Consider the following 25,195-nt stretch of genomic DNA (forward strand, 5'->3'; position numbering starts at 1 on the left):
CGCACCAGATAGTTTTAAGTGCGCATCACATACTATCTGGTGCGCACCAGAGAGTTTTAAGTGCGCACCACATACTATTTGGTCCGCACCAGATTGTTGCTGGTGCGCACCGGATAGTTTCTCAAGGGTACCACTTACTAACTGGTGAGCACCAGATTGTTGCTGGTGCTTCTAGTGCCCACCACTTACTATCTGGTGCACACCAGATTGTTGCTGGTGTGCACCACATAATATCTGGTGTGCATCTGATAGTTTCTAAAGTGCACCACATACAATCTGCTGCGCACTAGATAGTTTCAAGGGCGCACCACATATTATCTGGTGTGCAGCAGATAGTTTCTATTGTGCACCACATACTATTTGGTGCGCACCAGGTAGTTTCAAGTGCGCACCACATAGTGCGCACCAGAGAGTTTCAAGTGTGCACCACGTACTATCTCGTGCCCACCAGATAGTTTCTAGTGCGTACCACTTACTATCTGGTGAGAACCACATTGTTGCTGGTGCGCACCACTATACTACCGAAGTTTATTCGCGGCAATGTGCTCAAAGTAAAACATGCAATATATATGCCACATTTCAGTGTCCAGTCCAGTCTTATATTATGATAACAGCAGAGCAGACTTGAATGTACAAACCAATGAAGTTTCACATTATGCCGGATTTTAATAACTTGGCATATTACACACCACACGTTAATGTCACGGCGTCACGTGCAGGCTAATGTGTTATGACATCATAGCGCCTGAAGACGGAGATTACATCACAGTTGTGGTTTATTTTTACCTATTTGAACTATAACCATGACAAGAATGATAGGAGTGGATGTGTTCGTTCTTAATTGTATGGGAAATTTAGATTATAATTAGAAATGTGCATGTGATACTTGAACATTTTTAGGCAAATAAAACCAAATTATAGAGCTGAAGCGAACAAAAATGACCTAAATCATGGCAAACGAGGTTTTTATTTCAGTACCTTGACGGGCAAAACCCCAAGTAGTACTGCATTTTACGTACAAAGCATAAATATTGTTACAGAAGTGTTCTTAAAATAGATGAAACCTGCAAGAGGGAGAAAATGCTAAAAATGATAAATATATCACATTTTCACATTTATTGATTCATTAACAAAAAAAAATTGTATGGCATAAAAAATATGTTTTCAAAATTTCTCAAGTTATATACTGTACAGAATGTTTTTTTTTTTTTTAAATCGGATTTGTACTTTTTATGCGTAAAATGGGTAAAGTATACTTAATGGTACAATTGTACACATTGGCATATTTCAAATGTATGTGTATTTTAATACTTGTTTAAAAAAAGCCATTTCATTCATCAATCCATTGAATTTAATTAAACAGACCTCTACTTTAACCATAACTCACAAAGGTTAGCCTGTTTGGTGCTAAAATCATCTTACGATGCTATGATCCGTGCTGATGGCTAGCTATCTAGCAACTTTTGCATTACAGTGATAACATCAATACCATCAAACAGAATGAAAGATAAAGGTTACAGGTGTATAAAAGACATTTCTTTAAGTACAATGCAAAAATAAACACACACACGAAACGTGCCAACATTAGCCACTTAAGCTAATGGGGCCAGCTACATGCTCCAGGTTGTGACATTTGTATCGACCTAGTGCTCACATGTGAATTATAACACACCATACTATGCAGTACATGGACACTTTAGAAATTGAATAAACACAACTAAAAAAAAAAATCAATCAAATTATCTGTCCATAATGTCTACTGCACATCTGACTGGATGGCGTGCCAACGTGCAGTCTCCACTGGTCCTCGACTACACATTTCCTTCCAGTGTCCTCGCCCCTCATCCGAAACATGACCACCAATCAGCACGCGGCCCAGAATGCTGCTCTTAGTATATAGACGACCCTGTGGAGAGTATTGGAACGATTGTCACAATGTAATTGGAGTCAATTGTTTTGCAACACAGTTTGAGTTGACTGCATTGTATTTAGAGTAAGTCGTATCCTATCTGCAGGGCACAGGCAAGCTAGGCATTTGCCTAGGGCGCTATCTAGAGAAGGGGGTGCCAAATTGCTTTGAGGGGAAAAAACCTACCCTTAAAAACATTTGTCATGTTTCGCTCTCTGAACATTTTCTAACTTATCAAGTACATTAAAATTGGCTACATATTAAAAAAAAATTGCGGTTTCTGACCTGGATCGGATTAGCTGCCTGATATTTTGTGGCACTCACAAGGCAGGGAGGAACTGTTCACACTTAAGGGGCTGTTATGCTTCTGCGTCAGGGCGGCGCCGTACGGTGTACACTGCTTGGACCCTACGCCGTAGCCTGACGTACTTCTCCCAATAATCCTGACTACGCGTCACAGTGACACGTTGCTACGTGAACGGCAAGGACTGTGATTGGTCCACACAAAACGTCATTTCCGTGACTGCTATTTACAGTATTAACAGCTGAATTTCGGAAAGAAAATTGTCAAAGCTGGCCGCTGACATCCGAAAATAGTAAAAGTGTATCTTTCGTCCATGCATGGCCCTCTGTGGATGAACAAGTTTGGCAAATTCACCCGTTCTCTGCCTCGACTGGTTCAGTGGTCCGGTCGACCACCACTGCAAACATTTTCTGTGTCTGCTACATTTCAACATTTGGAGTTGCAAGCAATTGTTTTTCGATTTCGATTAGCTCCAGTTTGAGAAACAGCTGCCATTAAAAGGGCCCCCTAGCGACTGGGCGGCGCATTACAGCGCAATGCATCACCTTTACGCAGAGTTTCAAATGCTCATCGACGCCGTAGCTGCGCCGTTGGCCCAACGCAGAAGCATAAACCATGCATTACACGATGCAAGTCAATCCACCTCACGAAAATTGGCAGGTGATTACCGTAATTCTTGGACTATAAGCCGCCACCCACCAAATTTGACACGAAAACAGCATTTGTTTATAGATAAGCCGCACTGCACTATAGGACGCAGCTGTCCTCACTGTATTATGGGATATTTATACCAAAAGATATTAACCGTTAACACTTTATTTGAAGGTGGCATCGTAAGACTGTTATATGGCCAAATGAACCACCAAGAAGCTTGGAACCAATTGGCTGCAAAGCTTCAGTTCTTCAAGAACCTTCATCCGGCCAAGACAGTCAACCTCTGCTGCCACCTGCTGGCAACACTGTTGTCGTCCAACATGCCTCCGAGCATGCATTGCAGCGCTACAGATCTAAATAACAATCAAAATTCATGTTCTGTGCCAACTATTTCTTCAGTTACTGTTCCAGTTGTTTCATTAATTGCTAGTTATGGTATTTGGTAACACTTTATTTCACAGTGGCGCCATAATACTGTCATAAGACCATCAGAATTATGACATGACACTGGCATGAGCGTTAATGAATGCTTATGACAGATGTCATTTTGAGTCATCTGGCAAATTATCTCACTTTTGAATTGATGTAAAAGATCTGAGATGGGAATAAATGAAGTTAGTGACATAATTTGCCGGATGACACTTAATAACATCTGTCATAAGCATTCTTTAACGTCCATGGTAGTCTCTTCTTCTTTTCCTTTTGGCTTGTCATAAAAATGACAGTCTTATGGCAGTCTTATGAAACCACTGTCAAATAAAGTGTTACCTATTTAACCAATAAATCAACAAATAAGCCACATTGGACTATAAGCCGCAAGATTCAAAATGAGGGACAAAAGTAGCAGTTTATAGTTCGAAAATCGGCAAATCAAAGGTCATTCAAACTCACGGTTTCCGAACGAAACTAAAATTATCACATAATAACAAACTAAATAGTGCAACTAGCAATTAATGTAACAACTGGAACAATAACCAAAGAAATAATTAGCACAAAATATAAACTTTGAACATTATTTACAGTGCCGTGTTACATGCTGGGAGGCATGTTGTACGAAAACAGTGTTGACAAGTGGCAGGTGGCAGCAGAGCTTTCTCCCAAGGGAAATGAGAGATCACATTAAGCAGTGCTGGCCATATGAAGCTTCTTGAAGCAATGAAGCATTGCAGCCAATTGATTCAAAGCTTCATGGTGAACAGTGTTGATAATTCTATGGCTATTTGTTTAAGAAAATGATATGAATGTGCTTGTGTTCCTATGTCAACAAAATGCACCAAGTGCTATCATTTGCTATTCATTTTTATTAGGGCTGTCAAAATTATCGCGTTAACGGGCTGTAATTAATTTTTTTAATCAATCACGTTAAAATATTTGACGCAATTAACGCACATGCCCCGCTCAGATTAAAATGACAGAAGTGTAATGTCCGCTTGTTACTTGTTTTTTGTTATTTGGCGCCCTCTGCTGGCGCTTGGGTCTAAATGATTTGATTGGTTTGGGGAGTAAGCATGGTGTAATGACATCAACAATGGCGAGCTACTAGTTTATTTTTTGATTGAAAATTTTACAAATTTTAATAAAACGAAAACATTAAGAGGGGTTTTAATACAAAATTTCTATAACTTGTACTAACACTTATCTTTTAAGAACTACAAGTTTTTCTATCCATGGATTGCTTTAAGAGAATGTTAATAATGTTAATGCCATCTTGTTGATTTATTGTTATAATAAACAAATACAGTACTTATGCACCGTATGTTGAATGTATAAATCCGTCTTGTGTCTTATCTTTTCATTCCAACAATAATTTACAGAAAAATATGGCATATTTTATAGATGGTTTGAATTGCGATTAATTACGATTAATTAATTTTTAAGTTGTAATTAACTCGATTAAAAATTGTAATCGTTTGACAGCCCTAATTTTTATATTTAAATAATAGCTTTCCCATAGTGTTTTGGCTTGAAACGGTTCACCCTTTAAGTTGTCAAAATACAATATTTACAAAATATACAGTATTTAAAAAATACAGACTAGACGTTTTCCTCGGCACCTGGTCACCCATGGACTATTTGTAAGTATTACTTTAGCTTGTTGAATTGTATTAATTTAGATTAAATCACATTGTAACAGGAGAGAATCATCATGGAGTCCCCGTGTGCAATTTTTTTGCTGATACCTGCATGACGATAAACTCGAGGAGTAACGGCAGTTGAGCGATGTCACCGTGCGGCAGGTCGAACAGGAATGGTGCATTCCAAACTGGACTGGAACTTCCAGCTCCTTTGGTCTCCTTGGTGCTGATCACTTTGCCATCATGATGCAAGTTGATGACGATGTAGTGGTCTGAGGATGGAAAATACAATCCCAACATTTAGCATCAGCATTATCAGCGGTCCAGAATAAATACGACTTCCCTTTTTAATCCACTCAAGCGTTCTAATTGGATTGCGTAATAATTTAAAAAGCAATGCGTCATGTGTATGTAGTATAGTGGTGACACATTCTTGGAAGCGTAGGAATCTCGCTGGGGGAAACAAAGTGGAATGAATTTGTCTGAAAATGTCAATGCTGGTTTTGTTGTTTTGCTTCTTGTGCGCCAGCGAAGCGAGGCTGGAAATGAGATGCTGAGCAGACGCGAGGGGATGCGACACGGCTTCCTAATACAGTTATACAACAAGACGAGCACTGTACTGTATGTTTACATATAGTTTTTTTCGGACTATACGTCACAGGCTCAAAAAATTGGGATTTTATAGTAGTCTGTCTGATAAAAAGACAGTAAAACCTATGTCAAACTCATTTTGGTTTGAAAGCCAGATTCATGGCAATAGCGTGCCACATGAATGTTATTTTTAGACCGTGACATCGCTATCAGACCCTGAAGTGGGTCAACATGAACACGCCCTCGCATACAATCAATGTTATTACCGTATTGGCACGAATATAAGACAGTGTTTTTTTGCATTGAAATAAGACTGAAAAAGTGGGGGTCGTCTTATATTCGCGGTCTAGACATTATACCCATTCACGACGCTAGATGGCGCCAGATATCATTGAAGCGATGTTCTGTCATTACAGATCTCAGCTACTCTCAAGTTTAACCAGTTTGCATTATTTTATTGCAATGTTTTTCCTTATTCAGATTTGTTTCAAGACTACAGTTACAGTTAGACTTCACTTTGATGGTTAATGCAGTTATTGCAATCTTGTTGTTTATCACAATAGATTGTTTTATTTACGTTTCAAAAACCAGAAGCCATTCCTTTACGAATGTGATTGCACTTAAGTTTACATATTTAAATTTTCAGATATTAAGATTTGAATGAGGCAAAATAACATGCTTTTTCTCTCAAATATATTGTTATAATTATTTGTTTTAGATGTACTGTAATTATTTTCTGTATAAAAACTAATTTGGTGTTCAAAAAGTCTTTTTTCAAAATTGAGTCTTGAAAAAGAGGAGTTTCCTGGCAATCTTGATTTCAGATGACTTCGTGATGGTTTGGGGGCATTCCGGGGTTACGGAATGCCCCAGGCTGGGACCGTGTGTATTTTTGTGTGAGACCAAGATTGAGCCTTTTGGCAACAAACACTCTAAGTGGGTCTGGCGTGAAGTATGGGGGTGGGTCAGTGATGCTGTGGGGCTGTTTCGCTTCCAAAGGCCCTGGGAACCTTGTTAGGGTGCATGGCATCATAAATGCTTTGAAATACCAGGACATTTTAAATCAAAATCTGTTACCATCTGCCCGAAAGCTGAAGATGGGTCGTCACTGGGTCTTTCAGCAAGACAATGACCCTAAACATATGGCCAAATCTACACAGAAATGGTTCACCAGACACAAAATCAAGCTCCTCCCATGGCTATCTCAGTTCCCAGACCTTGTTTTGTTGGCAAAAGGGTTTTTTAAAAAGTATTAACACCAGGGGTGCTAATATCGTGACACACATTATTTGATGTCAAATAATTTTTTCTTCATGTGGGATTTTTTTCCCCACTGAATGAATGCACTTGTATTGAAGGTTGGATTTTTCTCTTTTTTTCCATTAAGGTCCCATATTATTTGAATTTTTTTTAAAAACTATTAGAAGCTAAAAAACACATCTTTTTCAGGGGTGCCAATAATTATGGAGGGCACTGTAATTGCACCACTTTCAGGCAAAACCTCAATATTCTTAAATTTCTTTAATTGAGTGACATACAGACAGTACATATTGTGATATTACCTGGTGCTCCAGGGATGCGCATGAGCTTGGCCAGTTGCTCGGCTTTGCGGACCATCACTTTGATGCGGCCGGCCGATGCCTGGTACTGGAGCAGCACAAAAAGCTGGCCTAATGATCGTGGCGGACACAGCGAGCTCTTCCTGTGAGACCAGGTGTCCTGAGAGCTCACACTCTGGGGAACATGAACACAGTAACATGATTTTTTTCATCAAACTCACACTCCAGGAATCTTTTAGTCAGCAGATGTTCTCTTCATGGTTCATGGCGGAATCATGCACTTTACTTCCGAGTTGTTGTTGTTGTCACTTTTGTGACGCACACAAATAGGACTTTTATTGGCTTCTCTAAGAGATGTTACATCACATCCTGTCGACACTTCGTACATTCATTCAAGCTAGCATGATAGGTCGTCATCGTTTCGCCTTGTATCCATGTACTGACTCATACGATCGTGCAAAATGCTCATGGACATGAGACAAATTGCTCAATACGCAGTATTTGAATACAGATATATTATCATATTAGATTTGGACCGGATTTTTTTACACTCACGCTTCACAAAATTTACTTGAAATTGAGTATTTTATTGCATCTTTTGGACTTATTTTCACCTTACAAACTGTATTTAATGTATTTTTGTTGTTTTTTGGGGTTTTGTTTTTTCAAGTATATATTTTATTTTTATTTTGAAGATGTTTGGCGAAACGAAGCTCCCTTTATATGGTATTTGTGTCGCCCCCCCGTTTTATCATTTGAATTGAATGGTGAAGTTTGTAGTAAAAAAAAAAAAAAAAGTGTCTGACTTTCAGAGTGAATGGGAGCCAATGGCCAAAGATTTTGTGGGTCTTACTCACCGTTAACTGAACCCAATGGAAATTTCTTTGAGTTGCAGTTCAATATGAATGGCAGGCAATGGGAGGTTTTTCGTGGATTTCCATAGAGTCCATTGCAAGTGCGTAGGTTTGCATAGGGACGGTTGGGACATAACACTAGGAACTTTTCAGGATGCTGAAATTGTCCCCACCAACTTTTAAGCAACCTTATTTGCATTTTATAATGAGTTCGGTTATATAGGTAATTTAGATTGCCTTCCGATATGTTGTAAGGATACAATTGACCCCACCATTATTAAGTGAATTATATTCATTATGTTCAGACTTATATTTACCCCTTTTTCACTTGCTAAATGTGCTAGTCCATTTTTTCACTCAAATGCACGTTTGATTGTCTGATGACTTGACACCCCCCCCCCTACACACACACACACACACACGTACTGACCCGACGAAAATACAACATGCCGCCTCATCCGCCCCCTTCAAAGCGGAGGGACATTAGAATTTTTTTTTTTCAGCCAGCAGCAGCAGCCACTATAATTAATGTAAAAAGACGTCAATGTTGTGGAGGTGGGGAACAAACAACTAATTTTGCTACTGAAATTTTGCTACAACCTTCATCAGAGTTTGCATCCCATTAATTTCTCGGGCCCATCTTGTTTACGCTGTATATGCTTCCTTTAGGCAATATCATCAGAAAACATAGCATTAACTGTCATTGTTACGCTGACGACACAGAACTGTATTTATCAATTAAACCTGAGCAGATCAGGCAAGTGGATAAACTAAGCACCTGCATCCGAGATATAAATACCTGGATGAGCACTAATTATCTCCTACTCAACCCTGAAAAGACAGAAGTCCTTATAATAGGCCCAAAAAGTGTGAGAGACTCTTTAACTACCCAGATAGTCACTCTGGACAATGTAAGTGTAGCCTCCAGCACCACAGTTAAAAACCTAGGACTTCTATTTGACCCAGACTTATAATTTAAAGCTCATATTAAACAAACCTGCAGAACGGCCTTTTTTCACCCACGCAACATAGCCAAAATTTGAAATTTTTTATCTAAAAACGATGCAGAAAAATTAATTCACGCGTTCGTTACATCTAGATTGGATTACTGTAACGCCCTACTTGCAGCTTGACCTAAAAGTTCTTTAAAAGGTCTTCAGCTAGTCCAGAACGCAGCAGCAAGACTTTTAACAGGAACTAATAGAAGAGAGCACATCACCCCTGTGCTCCGGGCCCTTCACTGGCTTCCATTCGAGTTTATTATTAAATTTAAAATCCTCCTTCTTACATTTAAGACCATTAATGGGTTGGGGCCATCTTTTCTCACCGATGCTCTGGTTCCATACAGCCCCAACAGAACACTCCGTTCTCAGAATGCAGGTCTACTGGTAGTTCCCAGGGTTTCTAAAAGTACAGTCGGAGCTAGAGCCTTTAGGCATTAAAGCTCGTGTTTTATGGAATCCGCTTCCAGCTAGTATTAAGGAAGCCGAGACAGTCTGTACATTTAAGATTAGACTTAAAACGTTCCTATTCGATAAAGCTTATGGTTAGGCAAGTTCAAATCGGACTAGACTCACAGTTCAGTCTAAGCTGCACTAGAAGCTATAATGCTGGGGGAAGTACAGCCACTGAGTCCTGTCTCCTTTTTCTCACTCTACCTACCACTTGTCTTACTTTATTTCTATTTTCTAATTTTAATATCTAGTTGACTTGTCTCTTCATCACTAATCACCCGGTGTCCCCTTTCCTCCCTCCCTTCTGGAGAGGGGCTATTTTTCAGCCACAGCCTCCTGACTATCCGGACCCCTGGCTGGATGGACGTCCTCGTTGCCACCCCGTCTCATCTGGTTAGATGGACATCTTCTTGTTCCCTTACTCTATTGCATCTTTACAAACTGTAACTCTGTCTGCTAATTCTCATTAGCAGTCCTGGTGCATCCTGTCTATCCGTCCTGGGAGTGGATCTCTCCTGACTGTGGTACTCCCCAAGGTTTCTCATTTTCTCCCAAAGAGTTTTTGGAGTTTTTCCTTGCCGACATGGAGGGTCTAAGGATGGGGGATACCAAGGACTTGAACTTTATTTATTTCATCTGCTGTTTCTGACTGTGTATCATATTGCCTCTGCAAAGCCCTTTGAGACAACCTTGTTGTGATATAGGGCTATACAAATAAAATTGAATTGAACTGAATTGAATAAAATGTGTTAATTTGCTAACCTGCAAAACTCGAGTAGGAAGCTGCTTAGAGAGAAGTGTCCTCCCCTCTTGTATGTGTTTTCTGCTGTTAACGTAAATTAAACTGTGAGTAAACTGTGAGAAATGTAGTGAACCGAGGTTTACGCCCTTCTACTCAATTTGCATTTTTGTTTTGTGTTGAGTTAATTATCGAGGGTTGATTGAATATTTGCTTGATTGATTGAACTTTGTTTGTGCTCATATATATACCTAATACATACATAATACATATTGCCATATTTTTTCTTATTTGACAAAACCTGTAAATGATTATTGCTTGCTATACTAGGTATAATGTTTAAGTGTTACAAAGTGTTAAAAAGGGTCGGGGTGACAACTGCCTTGCTTCATGGCCGCAACATTGCGTAACTAGACCTTCTAGGACATCTTCAACATCTTACGTCTGGACTTTCGTCTAGACTTTCGAGGACAATCTTCCATTCGAGGACATCTTCCATGGCCGCAGCGTTGCATAACTGAAGTGTCTGGGTCATTGTGACCACTTTACCTAAGTGCCCTTGCTTACATACGTGTATTTAGTTAGTTCCACCTACATGCTCACACATAGCCAACCAAAATCACATGGGTGTCTCCAGCTTGCTTATTTTTGGGTAATTTTACAAATGTCTACCTAAGGGTCTGTTTTTTAACTTGACATTTTGTTTCTGTGGTCTTAAAGCAACACTTGGTTACTTTTCAGTTTTGGTCGATTTCAGTGACGCTGGTGGGCAAAAGCGGTAGTTTTTTGAAGACTGCGTTTCCCATGAGGACCAACGCATGCGCGCATAGTGTCTTCCTATGAGGGGCGCAACAGAAAATAATTGAGAAGCACTGGTATAACTCAATACAGATTTATTTTGCAATAATCAGTTTGCCTATCAATTAATTAGGTTTGTATTCATAAGAAATGTACCCGTGACCCCTGATTACCCAATCTGTTTGGTCTTATTAATGTCCCGTCCCCAGCAAAAAGTGTACATGTAGGTAATGCTGTTATATCGTCCCTACCAATGTTGAGCCCAAACCTAAACCCTTGGTCCATTGCAAAGTTATTTGGTGAAAATGTTCCCTTTTTTTCATTAGGAGCGAGCAAAACCATTTAAAGTTTAATAGTACAGATGAAATCACCCAATGAAACTGACGTACATGGACGTCAATGGCATTGACACACAGAAAATGGCAGTCAATATCAGGGTAGATGGGAATCACTGGCATTGCCTAACCTTAACACAAGTTTTTTTTCTGCAACTCTATCCCTAGCCATAACCCTAACTCTAGCTGTAACTTTAAACCTAGCCATTTGGTAGTTTTGGTTTATATAAATTTTGTTGAAAAAAATAAAATAAAATGCTGTGAGTCCCCAACTTTCCTACACCTTTCTTAGTAGAAGTTTGGACATTTGAATCACTGGAACCTCAACAAATCAGAACAACTTTTTTTTAATGTGTCGTGTGCGATTGCCTAAATTTTTTACAAAGTTGTAATTCACAAAGGCCAAAATATGACATCTCCTATTGAAAACAGTACTTTCAAGGTTCAAGAGAGTTTAAAGCAGGCGGAGAAAATCTGAAGATATATAATTGGGCCTGATTAGTTCCAGGAAGTACCAAGAACTAAAATAATAGTGGTCTTAAAAAATCAAGAGGCAGAACCATTTTTTATCAAGGACCAGAGGTGGGTAGAGTAGCCAAAAACTCTACTCAAGTAAGAATAGCTTACTTCAAAATAATATTACTTAAGTAAAAGTAAACACCAGCTTAACACCACCTTTAGCCAAAGAAATACAAAAAAAGACAAAACACTGAATTCCAGCAACAGAAAAAACCAACAGAAATGAAGCATTATTTGTCCAAAGAGCATGAGTGCCCTCTAGTGGAGAAAACATATTTCTATAATGAAACTAAAGGGATCATATCTTCGGTTTTCCGCGGTGAATCGGTACCAAATAAAAACTGAGAAACATTAAAATTCGCACTTTGAGTCATGTTGACGACGGCACTTTATGTCAAATACTTTTTTACAGTGCTTTAAAGACTCCACGTGATTAAACAGGCCTGCGTGATCATAGAACGGCAAGCTTGAGTCTGATTGGTATAATTGATTATTGTTGCGATGTGTCATTGGTGAAACTGGTTTTGCCACTGTTGGCGTCTCTGGCAAAAACAAAGCAAAATCTAATACTGTATGTAGAATAAAGAGGGGAAAAAATAACTACTAGTTTAGCCCAAAGTAGCGGAGTAAGAGTAGCATTTCTTCTTCGCAAATTTACTAGCGTAAAAACAAAACTACTCTTAGAAGTACATTTTTCTCAAAAAGTTACTCAAGTAAATGTAACAGAGTAAATGTAACGTGTTACTACCCACTTATAGTAGGGCAATAAGTATTTAGTCAACCACCAATTGTGCAAGTTCTCCTACTTGAAAAGATTAGAGAGGCCTGTAATTGTCAACATGGGTAAACCTCAACCATGAGAGACAAAATGTGGAAAAAACAAAAAGCTGAAAATCACATTGTTTGATTTTTAAAGAATTTATTTCCAAATTACAGTGGAAAATAAGTAGTTGGTCACCTACAAACAAGCAAGATTTCTGGCTGTCAAATGGTAAATGGTAAATGGTGTTATACTTGTATAGCGCTTTTCTATCTCTCAAGGTACTCAAAGTGCTTTACACTACATTGCCATCTACCTACTGGTGACAAGAGGTCTAACTTCTTCTAACAAGGTCTAATGAGGTCTAACGAGGATCCACTCGTTACCTGTATTAATGGCACCTGTTTTAACCCATTATCGGTATAAAAGAAACCTGTCCACAATGTCAGTCAGTCACACTCCAAACTCCACTATGACCAAGACCAAAGAGCTGCCGAAGGACACCAGAGACAAAATTGCAAACCTGCACCAGGCTTGGAAGACTGAATCTGCTATAGGTAAAACGCTTGGTGTAAAGAAATCAACTGTGGGAGCAATTATTAGAAAATGGAAGACATGCAAGACCAATGATAATCTCCCTCGATCTGTGGCTCCATGCAAGATCTCACCCCGTGGCGTCAAAATGATAACAAGAACGGTGAGCAAAAATCCCAGAACCACAAGGGGGGACCTAGTGAATGACCTACAGAGAGCTGGGACCACAGTAACAAAGGCTACTATCAGTAACAGAATGTGCCGCCAGGGACTCAAATCCTGCACTGCCAGACCTGTCCCCCTGCTGAAGCCAGTACACGTCCAGGTGGTAGAAACACAGGTTCTCGTGTTTGGAGGAGAAAGAATACTGAATTGCATCCGAAAAACACCATAACCACTGTGAAGCATGGGGGTGGAAACATCATGCTTTGGGGCTGTTTTTCCTCAAAGGGACCAGGACGACTGATCTGTGTAAAGGAAAGAATGAATGGGGCCATGTATCGAAAGATTCTGAGTGAAAATCTCCTTCCATCAGCAAGGGCATTGAAGATGAGACGTGGCTGGGTCTTTCAGCATGACAATGATCCCAAACACACAGCCAGGGCAACAAAGGAGTGGCTTGGTAAGAAGCATTTCAAGGTCTTGGAGTGGTCTAGCCAGTCTCCAGATCTCAACCCCATAGAAAATCTGTTGAGGGAGTTGAAAGTCCGTATTGCCCAACGACAGTCCCAAAACATCATTGCTCTAGAGGAGATCTGCATAGAGGAATGGGCCAAAATACCAGCAACAGTGTGTGAAAAGCTTGTGAAGAGTTACAGAACACGTTTGGCCTCCGTTATTGCCAACAAAGGGTACATAACAAAGTATTGAGATGAACTTTTGGTATTGACCAAATACTTTTCCACCATGATTTGCAAATAAATTCTTTAAAAAATCTAACAGTGTGATTTTCTGGGGTTTTTTCCACATTCTGTCTCTCATGGTTGAGGTTTACCCATGTTGACAATTACAGGCCTCTCTAATATTTTCACGTGGGAGAACTTGCACAATTAGTGGTTGACTACATACTTATTTGCCCCACTGTACATCCATTCTAGTTTTCATAAAGTTGCAAAAGACTGTACTACATTTGTGAAAAGATATATGCAAGAAATATTTTGTGACTTTTTAAGACATATCTGAGTTTAAATCCCAGCCACAGTCTTCTAGTGTGTAGTTTGAATGTTCTTGTGCGCATTTCTGCTGATAAAAGCAGTGGGTGTTTTGCATCTCGTGGAATCAAATCTTCAGAACGCATCTGAGTTGAAAAGATCGACTTTGCTCGTAAATTGAGTGTGTGGGTGCCTGGTGTCTACGTCACCACCGCCGCAACTCATGCACACGTCCAAACACATTAGTCGATTCAAATCGAGGGGAGAGAGCGATAGGCGGGACCGGCTTTCACAAAAATTAGACGTGGCTTGCCAATTTTCAGAATCTCCTGAGTTATTCATGCCTTCCCTGGCAAACTTTCAGTCTGGGTGCAATGCCAATTTGCTGATCATTTTGACCATGGCAAAAAAAGAACAGAATACAAGGATAACTAACGGAATAGTTGATTGTATGCTATAAAGCGTCACTGACGGAACATGGTATGCTACAAATGTGTGCAAAAATCCCTGTGTGGGGTAAGAAAATTTTAATATTAAGATATTGTTATTTGTGTGTTTTTTTTTGTTGTTGTTATCATTATTATTAACCCTTTCAGGGACAGTGGTGACAATGGACAATGTGAAAATGTCACGCATTGGGAATGCATGACAGAAACAATGTCTTTTTTTCTCGTAGTTGTCTCGCCGGACGAAAACTAGCATTTGTCTCGTTATGTTCTAGTCTCCCAAGCCACCTTTTTAGCTCGTCATCGTCATGAAAAAACTGTTCGTCGACGAAATATTTTCATTATCGTCATTGTAGACGAAAACAACACTGGTCACAAAATTTCTTTTTCTGTCAACAAACTCCAGTATTTACTGTAAAAAAGAAGAAAATAAGAGAAAAAGATACCTTTTTGAGTTTGCTTTTGACGGGACTGAGCTGCCTAGTGCACGTTGCTGTGGTGTCAGGTTCCCAGTCCAGGTGCTGGCAAGGCAACTCCACAACACCAAGCGCCACCTCTCGCAGTCCCGAAAAGTCGCGGCCGTAGACCTCAAGTTTCAGCGTGCATAAACGCAGCCTCTCCACGGAGCCGGCTTGAAGCGCGACGCTCTGGTTCTGCAACTCAGGGCTGACACTGCGGCGCCGGGAGACCACTTGTTGCGGCAACGGGCACAGCGGAGGCAGGCTGGCCCGCACCAAAACCCTGTTGCCGCGCCTCCTGCCGGACATCCCTAGAATGTTCACAACCAGGGTACCGCTTGAGGAGTAGAGCAGGGAAAAATGGAGCAAGGGGGCCGGCTTGGCGGGTTTGGGCGATGTGATGGATCCGTACTGCGGGGGAGAAAGCGTTGCCTGGTGGCTAAAACTTTCCCCGCTCACGGTGCTGCGCCGACCCTTCGCCCAGCGGGATTTAGGGACCAGCTTTGTGAGCGATGGTAAAGATGCCCCACTGTGGTTGGAATTCTGACGGCACCCCAAAGGAACGACTGGCGAACTGAGGCGGCGGAAAGGAGACGCGCACCTGGAATCAAACGGGAGGTCGCTGAGATCGTCCTCGGATGGAGATGAGCTGCTTTTGGAGGACGTGAAATCCAGCACGTCGCCGTCCAGTTCTTCGTACTGTTGCCGGACAGGCCTTGTGCACAGTGCCGGTGTCACCGTTACGGTCACTCGCTCGTTGGGGTGAGGGCACGTCATGCCAATCTCCTTGTCCTCTGAGGGTAAGCTCTTCTTTGGCCGGCAGCAGAGGATGAAGGCGAGCACCAAGCAGTAGCAAAAGACGGCCAGGAGGACGGCCAGCAGGATTTGCAAATTAACTAGAGGAAACAACAATAATTTTCTGAGAGCTGTTTACAAGCTTCATTTTATTATTCTTGATATACTCAAATATTTTCTCTTTAAATGTCTCTTCTGTCAAGAGCTTCAGATTTTCTTTCTCCCCTTTCCTCTGGTGTTCCGCAAGGCTCTGTTCTCGGACCTCTCCTATTTATCAACTATCTCATCCCCCTTGGTAGGATATATCTAAAATACAACATTCCCTTTCATTGTTATGTGAATGTCAACCAGCTAAACCTGATTTGACCTTTCGTCCCTCTCTATTTACAGGAAATAAATACTTTGTTCTCTATCAATTTTCTCAAACACAAAGGTATTAAAACTTGACTTCCTTTAATTGTCACTAAATCCAACATATCTAAAATGAAAAAAAAACTCCTTAATTTCCATTGACAACTCCTCTTTTTTGCAATTGTGCTTCGAGCCTTTTGCAGTTCTGTAGCATTCGTGTCGCGAATCATTTGTATTTGTGTTGTGGGCAATTGGAGTTCGTGTTGCAGGCAACTGGGATACATGTTGTGTCAAATTCAGGTTTGTGCTGTGACATTTGGGGTTTGTGTCCTGGCTATTTGCAATCGTGATTTGGCCTATTTCCATTTATGTTTTTTTGTTTTGCAAAACATTTGGAATTGGTGTTCGTGTTCTGGCAATTTTGCAGTCCGCCTGACACTTCTCGGCCGCCGAGCCATATAAATACCATTACCCGTTTAGCGTATTATCACCTCTGCAATATCTTCAGTCTCCATCCTTCTCTCACCAAAGGACACTGCAACTGTAGTCCATAGACTTGTCACGTCCCGCCTTGATTATTGCAACTCTCTATTAGTTGGTTTACCTAACAAATTTTATTCATAAACTGCAATTGGTTCAAAATCACAAGTTTTGCAGCAACTCCACTGCCTTCCCATTAAATTCCGTATTATTTACAAAATCCTTCTGTTAACCTTCAGGGCCTTAAACCACCTGGCCCCACAGTATCTCATTAAACTCGTCCATATGCACTTTCCTATCCGCACCCTCAGGTCTTATTCATCCAATCAGCTCATTATCCCACCTGCCCGTTTGACCACCATGGGGTCCAGAGCCTTCAGTCGCTCAGCTTTAAAGTAACAGTTTAAAATTGATCTATTCAGACAGGTTTATTCTTATTCTTATTCATAATTCCATCAATCTTATGTTGTAGTTTCATGTTCTTATAGGTTTTATCAACAGTGTGTATTTGAACTTATTTTTACTTTTTATCTTGTACGGTGTCCTGAAAAATTTACTGTTAGAACTAGGGTTGTTCCGATCATGTTTTTTTGCTCCCGATCCGATCGTTTTAGTTTGACTATCTGCCGATCCCAATATTTCCCGATCCGATTGCTTTTTTTTTTGCTCACGATTCAATTCCAATCATTCCCGATATTTTTTCCCGATCATATACATTTTGGCAATGCATTAAGAAAAAAATGAATAAAACTCGGACGAATATATACATTCAACATACAGTACATAAGTACTGTATTTGTTTATTATGACAATAAATCCTCAAGATGGCATTTACATTATTAACATTCTTTCTGTGAGAGGGATCCACGGATAGAAAGACTTATAATTCTTAAAGGATAAATGTGACTTTGTATATTGTGACTAAATATTGCCATCTAGTGTATTTGTTGAGCTTTCAGTAAATGATACTGTAGCCATTTAACTGTTCTGCCCAAATGCATGATGGGAAGTGCAACCATGACTGTGCGTGGTGGTACCAATTGATATATTTTCTCTGCATTGGGAAATAACATAGGGTGTTAAGAAAAAGATCAATTACTACCTTTCTTCCCCACATTGCTTCCCACGATATTTCTAATCGTAGGGAGAGGGATTGTAAGGCTTTAGCCAATTAAAAAAAGGTTACAAAGGCTGCCAAAATTCACTCTACTCATTTTACGCTGCCTTTTAGCGCTATATATAGGTAAAACGGCGCCATTACATATTGAACGCGACAATGCGTGAGTGGGTCGTGCAGCGCATGCGTTAATTGCGTTAAATATTTTAACGTGATAAATAAAAAAAAAAAAAATTAATTACCGCCGTTAACGGGATAAATTTGATAACCCTTCCTTAAGCCTAAACTAAAGACTCTGGATGAGTGTAACATGTTATGTCTGTAACGTTAAATACAATTAGAAAACGATTTAATTAAAAAAATATATATATATATATATATTTAAAAAAGGCATGTCCGATATTTTTTTGCCGATTCCGTTACTTTGAAAATGACGTGATCGGACCCGATCGATTGGGACATCACTAGTTAGAACTTAAACAACTTGAAACAAGTTTTCTTTCAGAAACCCATCAGACCCATATTTGATCTTTAAGCACTGCCTTTGAGACTGGTTTCTTATGCATTGTAATTTTCGTCACACATTCAAACTGTCACATTCTGCTGCTGGTTAGATTTTGTTTTGTTACAGAGCCGGTTGTGGAGGTGGTCCCGACATTGCACCTGCAGCTGATACCAGCTGATCAACAGTAGTATATATTGTAAACGCCGGTGATCCGAGACAAAGGTGCCGAGATATTAGCTTGCTGGTCGTCATTCGATACATACTACTTTCGGGTCGCTTTGTATTTGCTATTTTGTTCGTCAGCCGTCTTTGTTTTGTGATCTTCTATGTTGTGCAGGTATTGAGCGTATTTTTGTTGTCATTTTGTCTCTCTACCCACTGCTTAGGTTCACATTATTAATCCTCGTCAACCTATTGTCACGGACCCCTTTTGTTATTCACTTTTTTCCACGATCACGTGTTTTGTTTTGTTTTGTTTGTGTTTAATAAATCCTTGAACACTTCCCCTCTGTTGTTGTATGAGCTTGGGTTCTATCTTGTTTTCTGCATACGCAGACCGTGACAAAAACACCGATTTTCAGCTGAAACATGCTTACTATTGAACTTATGTACTAATTAGTGCTGCAACGATTAATTGATTAACTCGAGTATTCGCTTAGAAAAAAATTATTCAAATTAAATTTTGTTGCTTCGAATATTCGTTTAATTAAAGTGGCGTAATGGTTTATTTTGAAAGTGTTTGCATTGAGTTTTATTGATTAGGGGGGATACACTGCCCTCTGGTCTGCCTCATTTCACATGGCTGAATCCAACTGCTCCCTGTTAGGTCCAATGTAAACCAAGTTTTTGTTTGAGCTAATGTTTTGTAACGCATTCGTAAATTAGTTTGTAGGTATATTTAGCCATTTTCTGAGCGAATATGTGTCTGAACCATTTATTAGGAGCATTCTAAAAAAAATTTTTTTTTAAATTGCATTTTATAGCATTTAAGCTAGCGGACTTTTGCTATGTAAGTTAGCAATTGTTTTTTTGTTGTACATAGATCCTCATTTTAAAAAAAGATTATACCGTTTGAGGGTCAGCTTAGGTATTTTAATTTTTCATGTTCCTTATCAGATTACCAGATTATTCGAACTAACTAGTTCATCGATTAATCGACTACCAAAATAATCGATAGCTGCAGCCCTAGTACTAATACCATAGAACAACAACACTGTAAAAAGATCCAGTTTGATAAAAAAAAAAAAAAATATTGAATGGAAAACTGGATCTGGAGCCATACTGGACATTTTCTTGGTTTGGACCTGGACTGCATAATACTGAAAACTGCTTCACCTCTTTGTGAATTTGTTTTTCAGTAAAACACTTAAAAAAGGGAAAAAAAATGTCAGTTTCAATTACCCATCGCCCTTTTTGTTTTTGATAAACTAACTGGAACTATTGTTGCACCATTACAAGTACTAGTATCACAAAGGACTCCCATACGTTGCAGGCATCTGTATCGGATAGTACTAAGAAATAAGGCGCCGATGCTGCACAATATGTACTCTTCAAAGATGACTGCTACCATAAACGCCGTTTTTAAAAAGCAGCGCTCGTCACCCTTGCAAGGATGGCCATCGATTACAAACACCGCAGAAGAAGAAGAACAACCACTATTTTAAATGGTGGATTAATGTACATTTTGAATGGTAATAAGAGCCAGGATTTGAAGTTTTATGAAATTTTGCCCACCCCTGCAATAAAGGATAAACTGAAGCATCCTTGATGATTTTGCAGACTGGTGACAGTGGAGATCAAACCAGGTCAGGGATCAGACTAAAATATCAGACTTAAATGAATTACACTTATCTTAATGAGATCAATGAGGAAATGTCCCTCATTCATCACAATTGCTAACGACAGTCTCACTGTCAAAGAGCCAGACAGAGGTCAAATTTCCCGATAGCCTTGCAGGCGATCCCTGTATTATATTCATTTAATAGAATTTAATTTTGACTTCATCTGTGAGCGACGACCATCCAGACCAAACTATGTGAAAGGTCTGCATTAAAAGGACACCTTCAACAGCACAATGACTTCACCGTTTGGTCAATGATCTTTTTTTTAAGTGTGATTTTGCACCACCTAGTGGCCAGTGATATAAAGGAAACTATCAAAAGTGACATTTTACTTCAATTATATATACAGTACTAAGCTTGAGAACGATAAACCAATACGACCGGAAATCCGGTTTTACAGGTGAGAGATACAGCTGTATCGATAGTAAAGTTACCGTTCAACAGTAATTATCCATTAAATATTCAATGAACCGATAGTAGAGATAGAATTCGGCTATCGCGAGCACAAGAACTGGCTTCTAATGCCTAGTTCAATGCATTGCTTAATATGATAATTTAGCTTTTACCTCACATGCTGCGTTTGTGTCATTCACCACACAGAGCACTTAGATTGTGACCGCCGTCGTAGTTGCCTCAACTTCCCATTAATTTCGGCAGAACCGCTAGTAGTCGCCGTCATTACCCGATCATCACTGGCGTGTCATAACAAAGTGAGACCTAACAAAACCACTGTAACGCACGCTCCGTAGCGTTTTCTTCACAGCCCAAAACGAAACTAGTAGTGGCAACGAAGCAACATGCTAAAACAATGGACAGTTTGCGCACCACGCCAGCGACGTGCAGCAATTGATTTTCAACGCACCCTAGAAAACAAAAGTCGGACTTTGAAGTGACGAAGGCAGCCAGATCTGTTCGCATGGGATAGACCTAGTGTGAAGTGGCACAGAGATCGTGAGTTTTTAACTCTGAAAAATAACCCACTACAATGGTGGAAAGGACGGCATATTGTTTCCACGAAACGCAGTCCACTTAAACATGAACATGTGGATCAGTTGATCTCTCTCAAGAAAAATCTGCCCTTCAAAAAAGATATAGACAGTGATGAGGAATAAAAAAAATGTGGAAGCACAGGCATAAGTGAACGACTTTGCTGTGTATAAGGTTAAAGTAATGGTTATAGACCTGTCTGTCTAAAATGCCATATTTTTATTTCCCCAGTTATACCAGTGGTAAAGCATAATTTATTATTTATTTATGACAACAATAGCAGGTTTAATTATTTTTTTCTAGAGCTGCTGCATATAATTTATATTTTTTGCTTGTAAGATGTTTACATATAAAGTTTGCACTTAAATTACTGCACTTTATTGTTGTCTGTCATTGGAGTTTTACTTTATTATCAATCCCATCCAACAAAATAACAGTCATATAGTAAGTAGAGATGTCTCGATCGATCGGGATGCCGATCGATGGGGTCCGATCATTTTCAAAGTATCGGAATCGGCAAAAAAATATCGGCCAAGCCTTTTTTAAATTTTTTTTTTTTTTTAATTAAATCGTTTTCTAATTCTATTTAACGTTACAGACATAATATGTTACACTCATCCAGAGTCTTTAGTTTAGGCTTAAGGTAGGGTTATCAAATTTATCCTGATTACGGTGGTAATTAATTTTTTAAAAATGTATCACGTTAAAATATTTAACGCAATTAATGCATGCGCTGCACGACCCACTCCCGCATTGTCGTGCTCAAGCTGTAATGGTGCCGTTTTGCCTACATAGATAAAAGGCAGCGTAAAATGAGTAGAGTGAATTTTGGAAGCGTTTTTTTAATTGGCTAAAGCCTTACAATCACTCTCCCTACGATTAGAAATATCTTGGGAAGCAATGTGGGGAAGAAAGGTAGTAATTGATCATTTTCTTAACACCCTATGTTATTTCCCAACGCAGAGAAGATATATCAATTGGTAGCACTACGCACAGTCATGGTTCCACTTCCCATCATGCATTTGGGCATGGCTACAGTATTATTTACTGAAAGCTCAACAAATACACTAGATGGCAATATTTAGTCACAATATACAAAGTCACAAGTCTTTCTATCCGTGGATCCCTCTCACAGAAAGAATGTTAATATTGTAAATGCCATCTTGAGGATTCATTGTCATAATAAACAAATACAGTACTTATGTACTGTATGTTGAATGTATATATTTGAGTTTTATTCATTTTTTTCTTAATGCATTGCCAAAATGTATATGATCGGGAAAAATTATCGGGAATGATTGGAATTGAATCGGGAGCAAAAAAAAGCAATCAGATCGGGAAATATCGGGATCGGCAGATACTCAAACTAAAACGATCGAGATCGGATCTGGAGCGAAAAAACATGATCGGAACAACCCTAATAGTAAGCTTTATTTTTTATTTTTTTTAATAAAAAAATAAAACATTGGTATGAAATTTTGTTGTTTAATTTAATCTTTAATCTCTTTTTATATGTTTAAAATACTGTACGAACACACACAACAAATGTTTACTATCGTATCGTTTTAACTCTGCATCGAACCGTATCGTTCTTAAACTATCGAATCGTATCGAATCGCTCGGCCTTAAAAATGTATCGTTTTTTTTAATGGAATCGTAAACTGTGTATCTAGATACATATCGAATCGGCTTCATGCCAAAGATTCCCAACCCTAATATACAGTATACGTGTACAGTACAATAATGTGTGTTACACTTGCTGTTCATAATGAAAGTGCTTAAAAAGAAAACGTTTATCGCTTCACATAGTCTGCTTTAGACACTGGCAATCGGCTGAATTTCTATCTGGATCAGCTTATGAACGTCCCATATCGGTCGACTCGTATAAATTAGTTCATTTAATGGCTTGTAATGGCCAAAAAAATAATGATTACATCCATGGTTTTGCCGCCATGAATAAAAATACCACGTACGGGTACTTATGACAAAGTATACAACTTTACACAGAGTAAATGACAATAGGAGGTGTCTTGGCCAGTTTCACTAATAGTATAGGTGATCTGAGATAACCAGATATTGTACTCTAATTACATAATTATGAGAAAAGGAAATCATTACTGTGGAATTTGAATTTAATAGTATAATACTTTTTCAAATAGAAAATAGCAAAGAAAAATGGAAAAGTACTAGCTTTGTCATGCTACAATGATAGCAGATCCCTAAATCATGAACCTGGAATTCAACAAGCAGAGAGAATGATAAACATATCTAATTCACATTGTGTCCTACTATCTTTTTTTTTTTTTTTTTTTAATCCTGCAGCTCCAAAAGGCTTTTTTTATGGATACAGTATGGTTCAAATCAAGTGAAAAATACTTCTTACCTGGCAGAATGTAGTGTGGCATGTTTGCGTCTGCCACTCTGCAGCGTGTTGAGTCAGTGTATGCCCACCAACACCATCATCAGCATCATGAGGCTCAGTTATACACACACAGGCATACACACAAACACCGGCTGACTGAGCTTGGATTTATTCCACTGATGAACTGCAGACCTGACTGACTGCTCAGCATCCCCACTTCCTGCTTGCATCCTCTCCCTTTTTCTACATCCCATTCATTTATACTATACTGCAGTGGATGTATAGGGGTACTAGGTGACGAGGTGCCCCTGGTGAACGTGTCACTCGTACCCCCCACCCCCAAAAACGACTATAGCGGAAAACACAGACAAGACTGAAAAAGCAGTTTCTGCACTTGCACTCTCCTCTTTAAAAGAAACTGCTGTATTTTAAGCCAAAAAAACTGTTGTGCTTGATAGAAGAATATGTCTATATGCTGCCATAGCAGATTCATGGCGCATTAAGCCCCCGAACTATTTTTAATTTGCCCGTTTTACCCTGGAAACCCCCGTTTACAGATGTCACGCAACCGTTTTTGTTTCCACACAGCCATGACAACAAGTAATTATATATATTATTCAAAATGTCTGTCATTTTTAGCTTAGAATTATTAATTGATGTCTAATATTTTGTTTTTTAAAAAAAACGACTTTAAAAAATTATTCAATCGCAAATTTTAAACTTTTAAACAAATTACATCACAATGAAAAAAATGGCGTCTGTAAAACAGTCACGGATGTCTACCTCCTAACTATCGCTAAATTGTTTTTTTTTGTTTTGTTTTGTTACTGTCGCATTTTCCTCGCTATGTTAGATAATAAATAATCGATCCAAACAAAGAAAATTAAAAAAAAAAAAAAACTTTTAAAAGGGTAAATATTAAAGATGTCCCAATCGATCGGGATAATCAGTTCATCTTCAAAGTATCGGAATCGGCAAAAAAAATCGGACATGCCTTTTTTTTTTAATTAAATCGTTTTCTAATTGTATTTAACGTTACAGACAAAATGTCTTACACTCATCCAGAGTCTTTAGTTTTGGCTTTCACGTTAAAATATTTAAGGCAATTAACGCATGCGCTGCACAACCCACTCACGCATTGTCGCGTTCAATCTATAATGGCGCCGTTTTACCTTTATAAAGAGTTAAAAGGCAGCGTAAAATGAGTAGAGTGAATTTGGCAGCCTTTGGAGCCTTTTTTTAATTGGCTAAAACTTTACAATCCCTCTCCCAACAATTAGAAATATCGTGGGTAGCAATGTGGGGAAGAAAGGTAGTAATTGATCTTTTTCTTAACACCCTGTGTTATTTCCCAACGCAGAGAAGATATATCAATTGGTGCCACTACGCACAGTCATGGTTGCACTTCCCATCATGCATTTGGGCAGAACAGTTAAATGGCTACAGTATCATTTACTGAAAGCTCAACAAATACACTAGATGGCAATATTTAGTCACAATATACAAAATCACATTTATCCTTTAAGAATTACAAGTCTTTCTATCTGTGGATCCCTCTCACAGAAAGAATGTTAATAATGTAAATGCCATCTTGAGGATTTAGTGTCATAATAAACA

The 25,195-nt window shown here is 39.1% G+C and overlaps 1 protein-coding gene across 2 annotated transcripts; it reads right to left on the minus strand.

Moving 5' to 3' along the window:
• Window positions 1–1,053: 1,053 nt before the first annotated feature.
• On the minus strand, window positions 1,054–23,644 carry LOC130923681 (synaptotagmin-5). Of its 2 annotated transcripts, none has more exons than XM_057849563.1 (5): window positions 23,600–23,644; window positions 15,129–16,036; window positions 7,096–7,267; window positions 5,048–5,214; window positions 1,054–1,906 (listed from the first exon to the last, which is right to left on the minus strand). In XM_057849563.1, exons 1-5 carry the CDS (start codon window positions 23,619–23,621, stop codon window positions 1,757–1,759), a joined length of 1,419 nt encoding a protein of 472 aa, XP_057705546.1. In that variant the 5' UTR covers window positions 23,622–23,644; the 3' UTR covers window positions 1,054–1,756. The 2 variants fall into 2 exon arrangements, with proteins under 2 accessions (XP_057705546.1, XP_057705554.1); XM_057849571.1 differs by lacking the exon at window positions 23,600–23,644 and adding an exon at window positions 20,796–21,000.
• Window positions 23,645–25,195: the final 1,551 nt, after the last annotated feature.

The sequence above is a fragment of the Corythoichthys intestinalis genome, chromosome 1 (assembly GCF_030265065.1).
Source record: "Corythoichthys intestinalis isolate RoL2023-P3 chromosome 1, ASM3026506v1, whole genome shotgun sequence".
NCBI classification, from domain to species: domain Eukaryota; kingdom Metazoa; phylum Chordata; class Actinopteri; order Syngnathiformes; family Syngnathidae; genus Corythoichthys; species Corythoichthys intestinalis.

Excerpts from the sequence above, each read along its gene's own strand:
- LOC130923681 (XM_057849563.1), bottom strand. The coding sequence starts at position 23,621 with ATGCCACACTACATTCTGCCAG. Across the intron at positions 5,215-7,095 it reads GCGCATCCCTGGAGCACCAG|ACCACTACATCGTCATCAAC; the intron begins GTAATATCACAA and ends TTCCATCCTCAG. Across the intron at positions 1,907-5,047 it reads TCGAGTTTATCGTCATGCAG|GGTCGTCTATATACTAAGAG; the intron begins GTATCAGCAAAA and ends TACTCTCCACAG.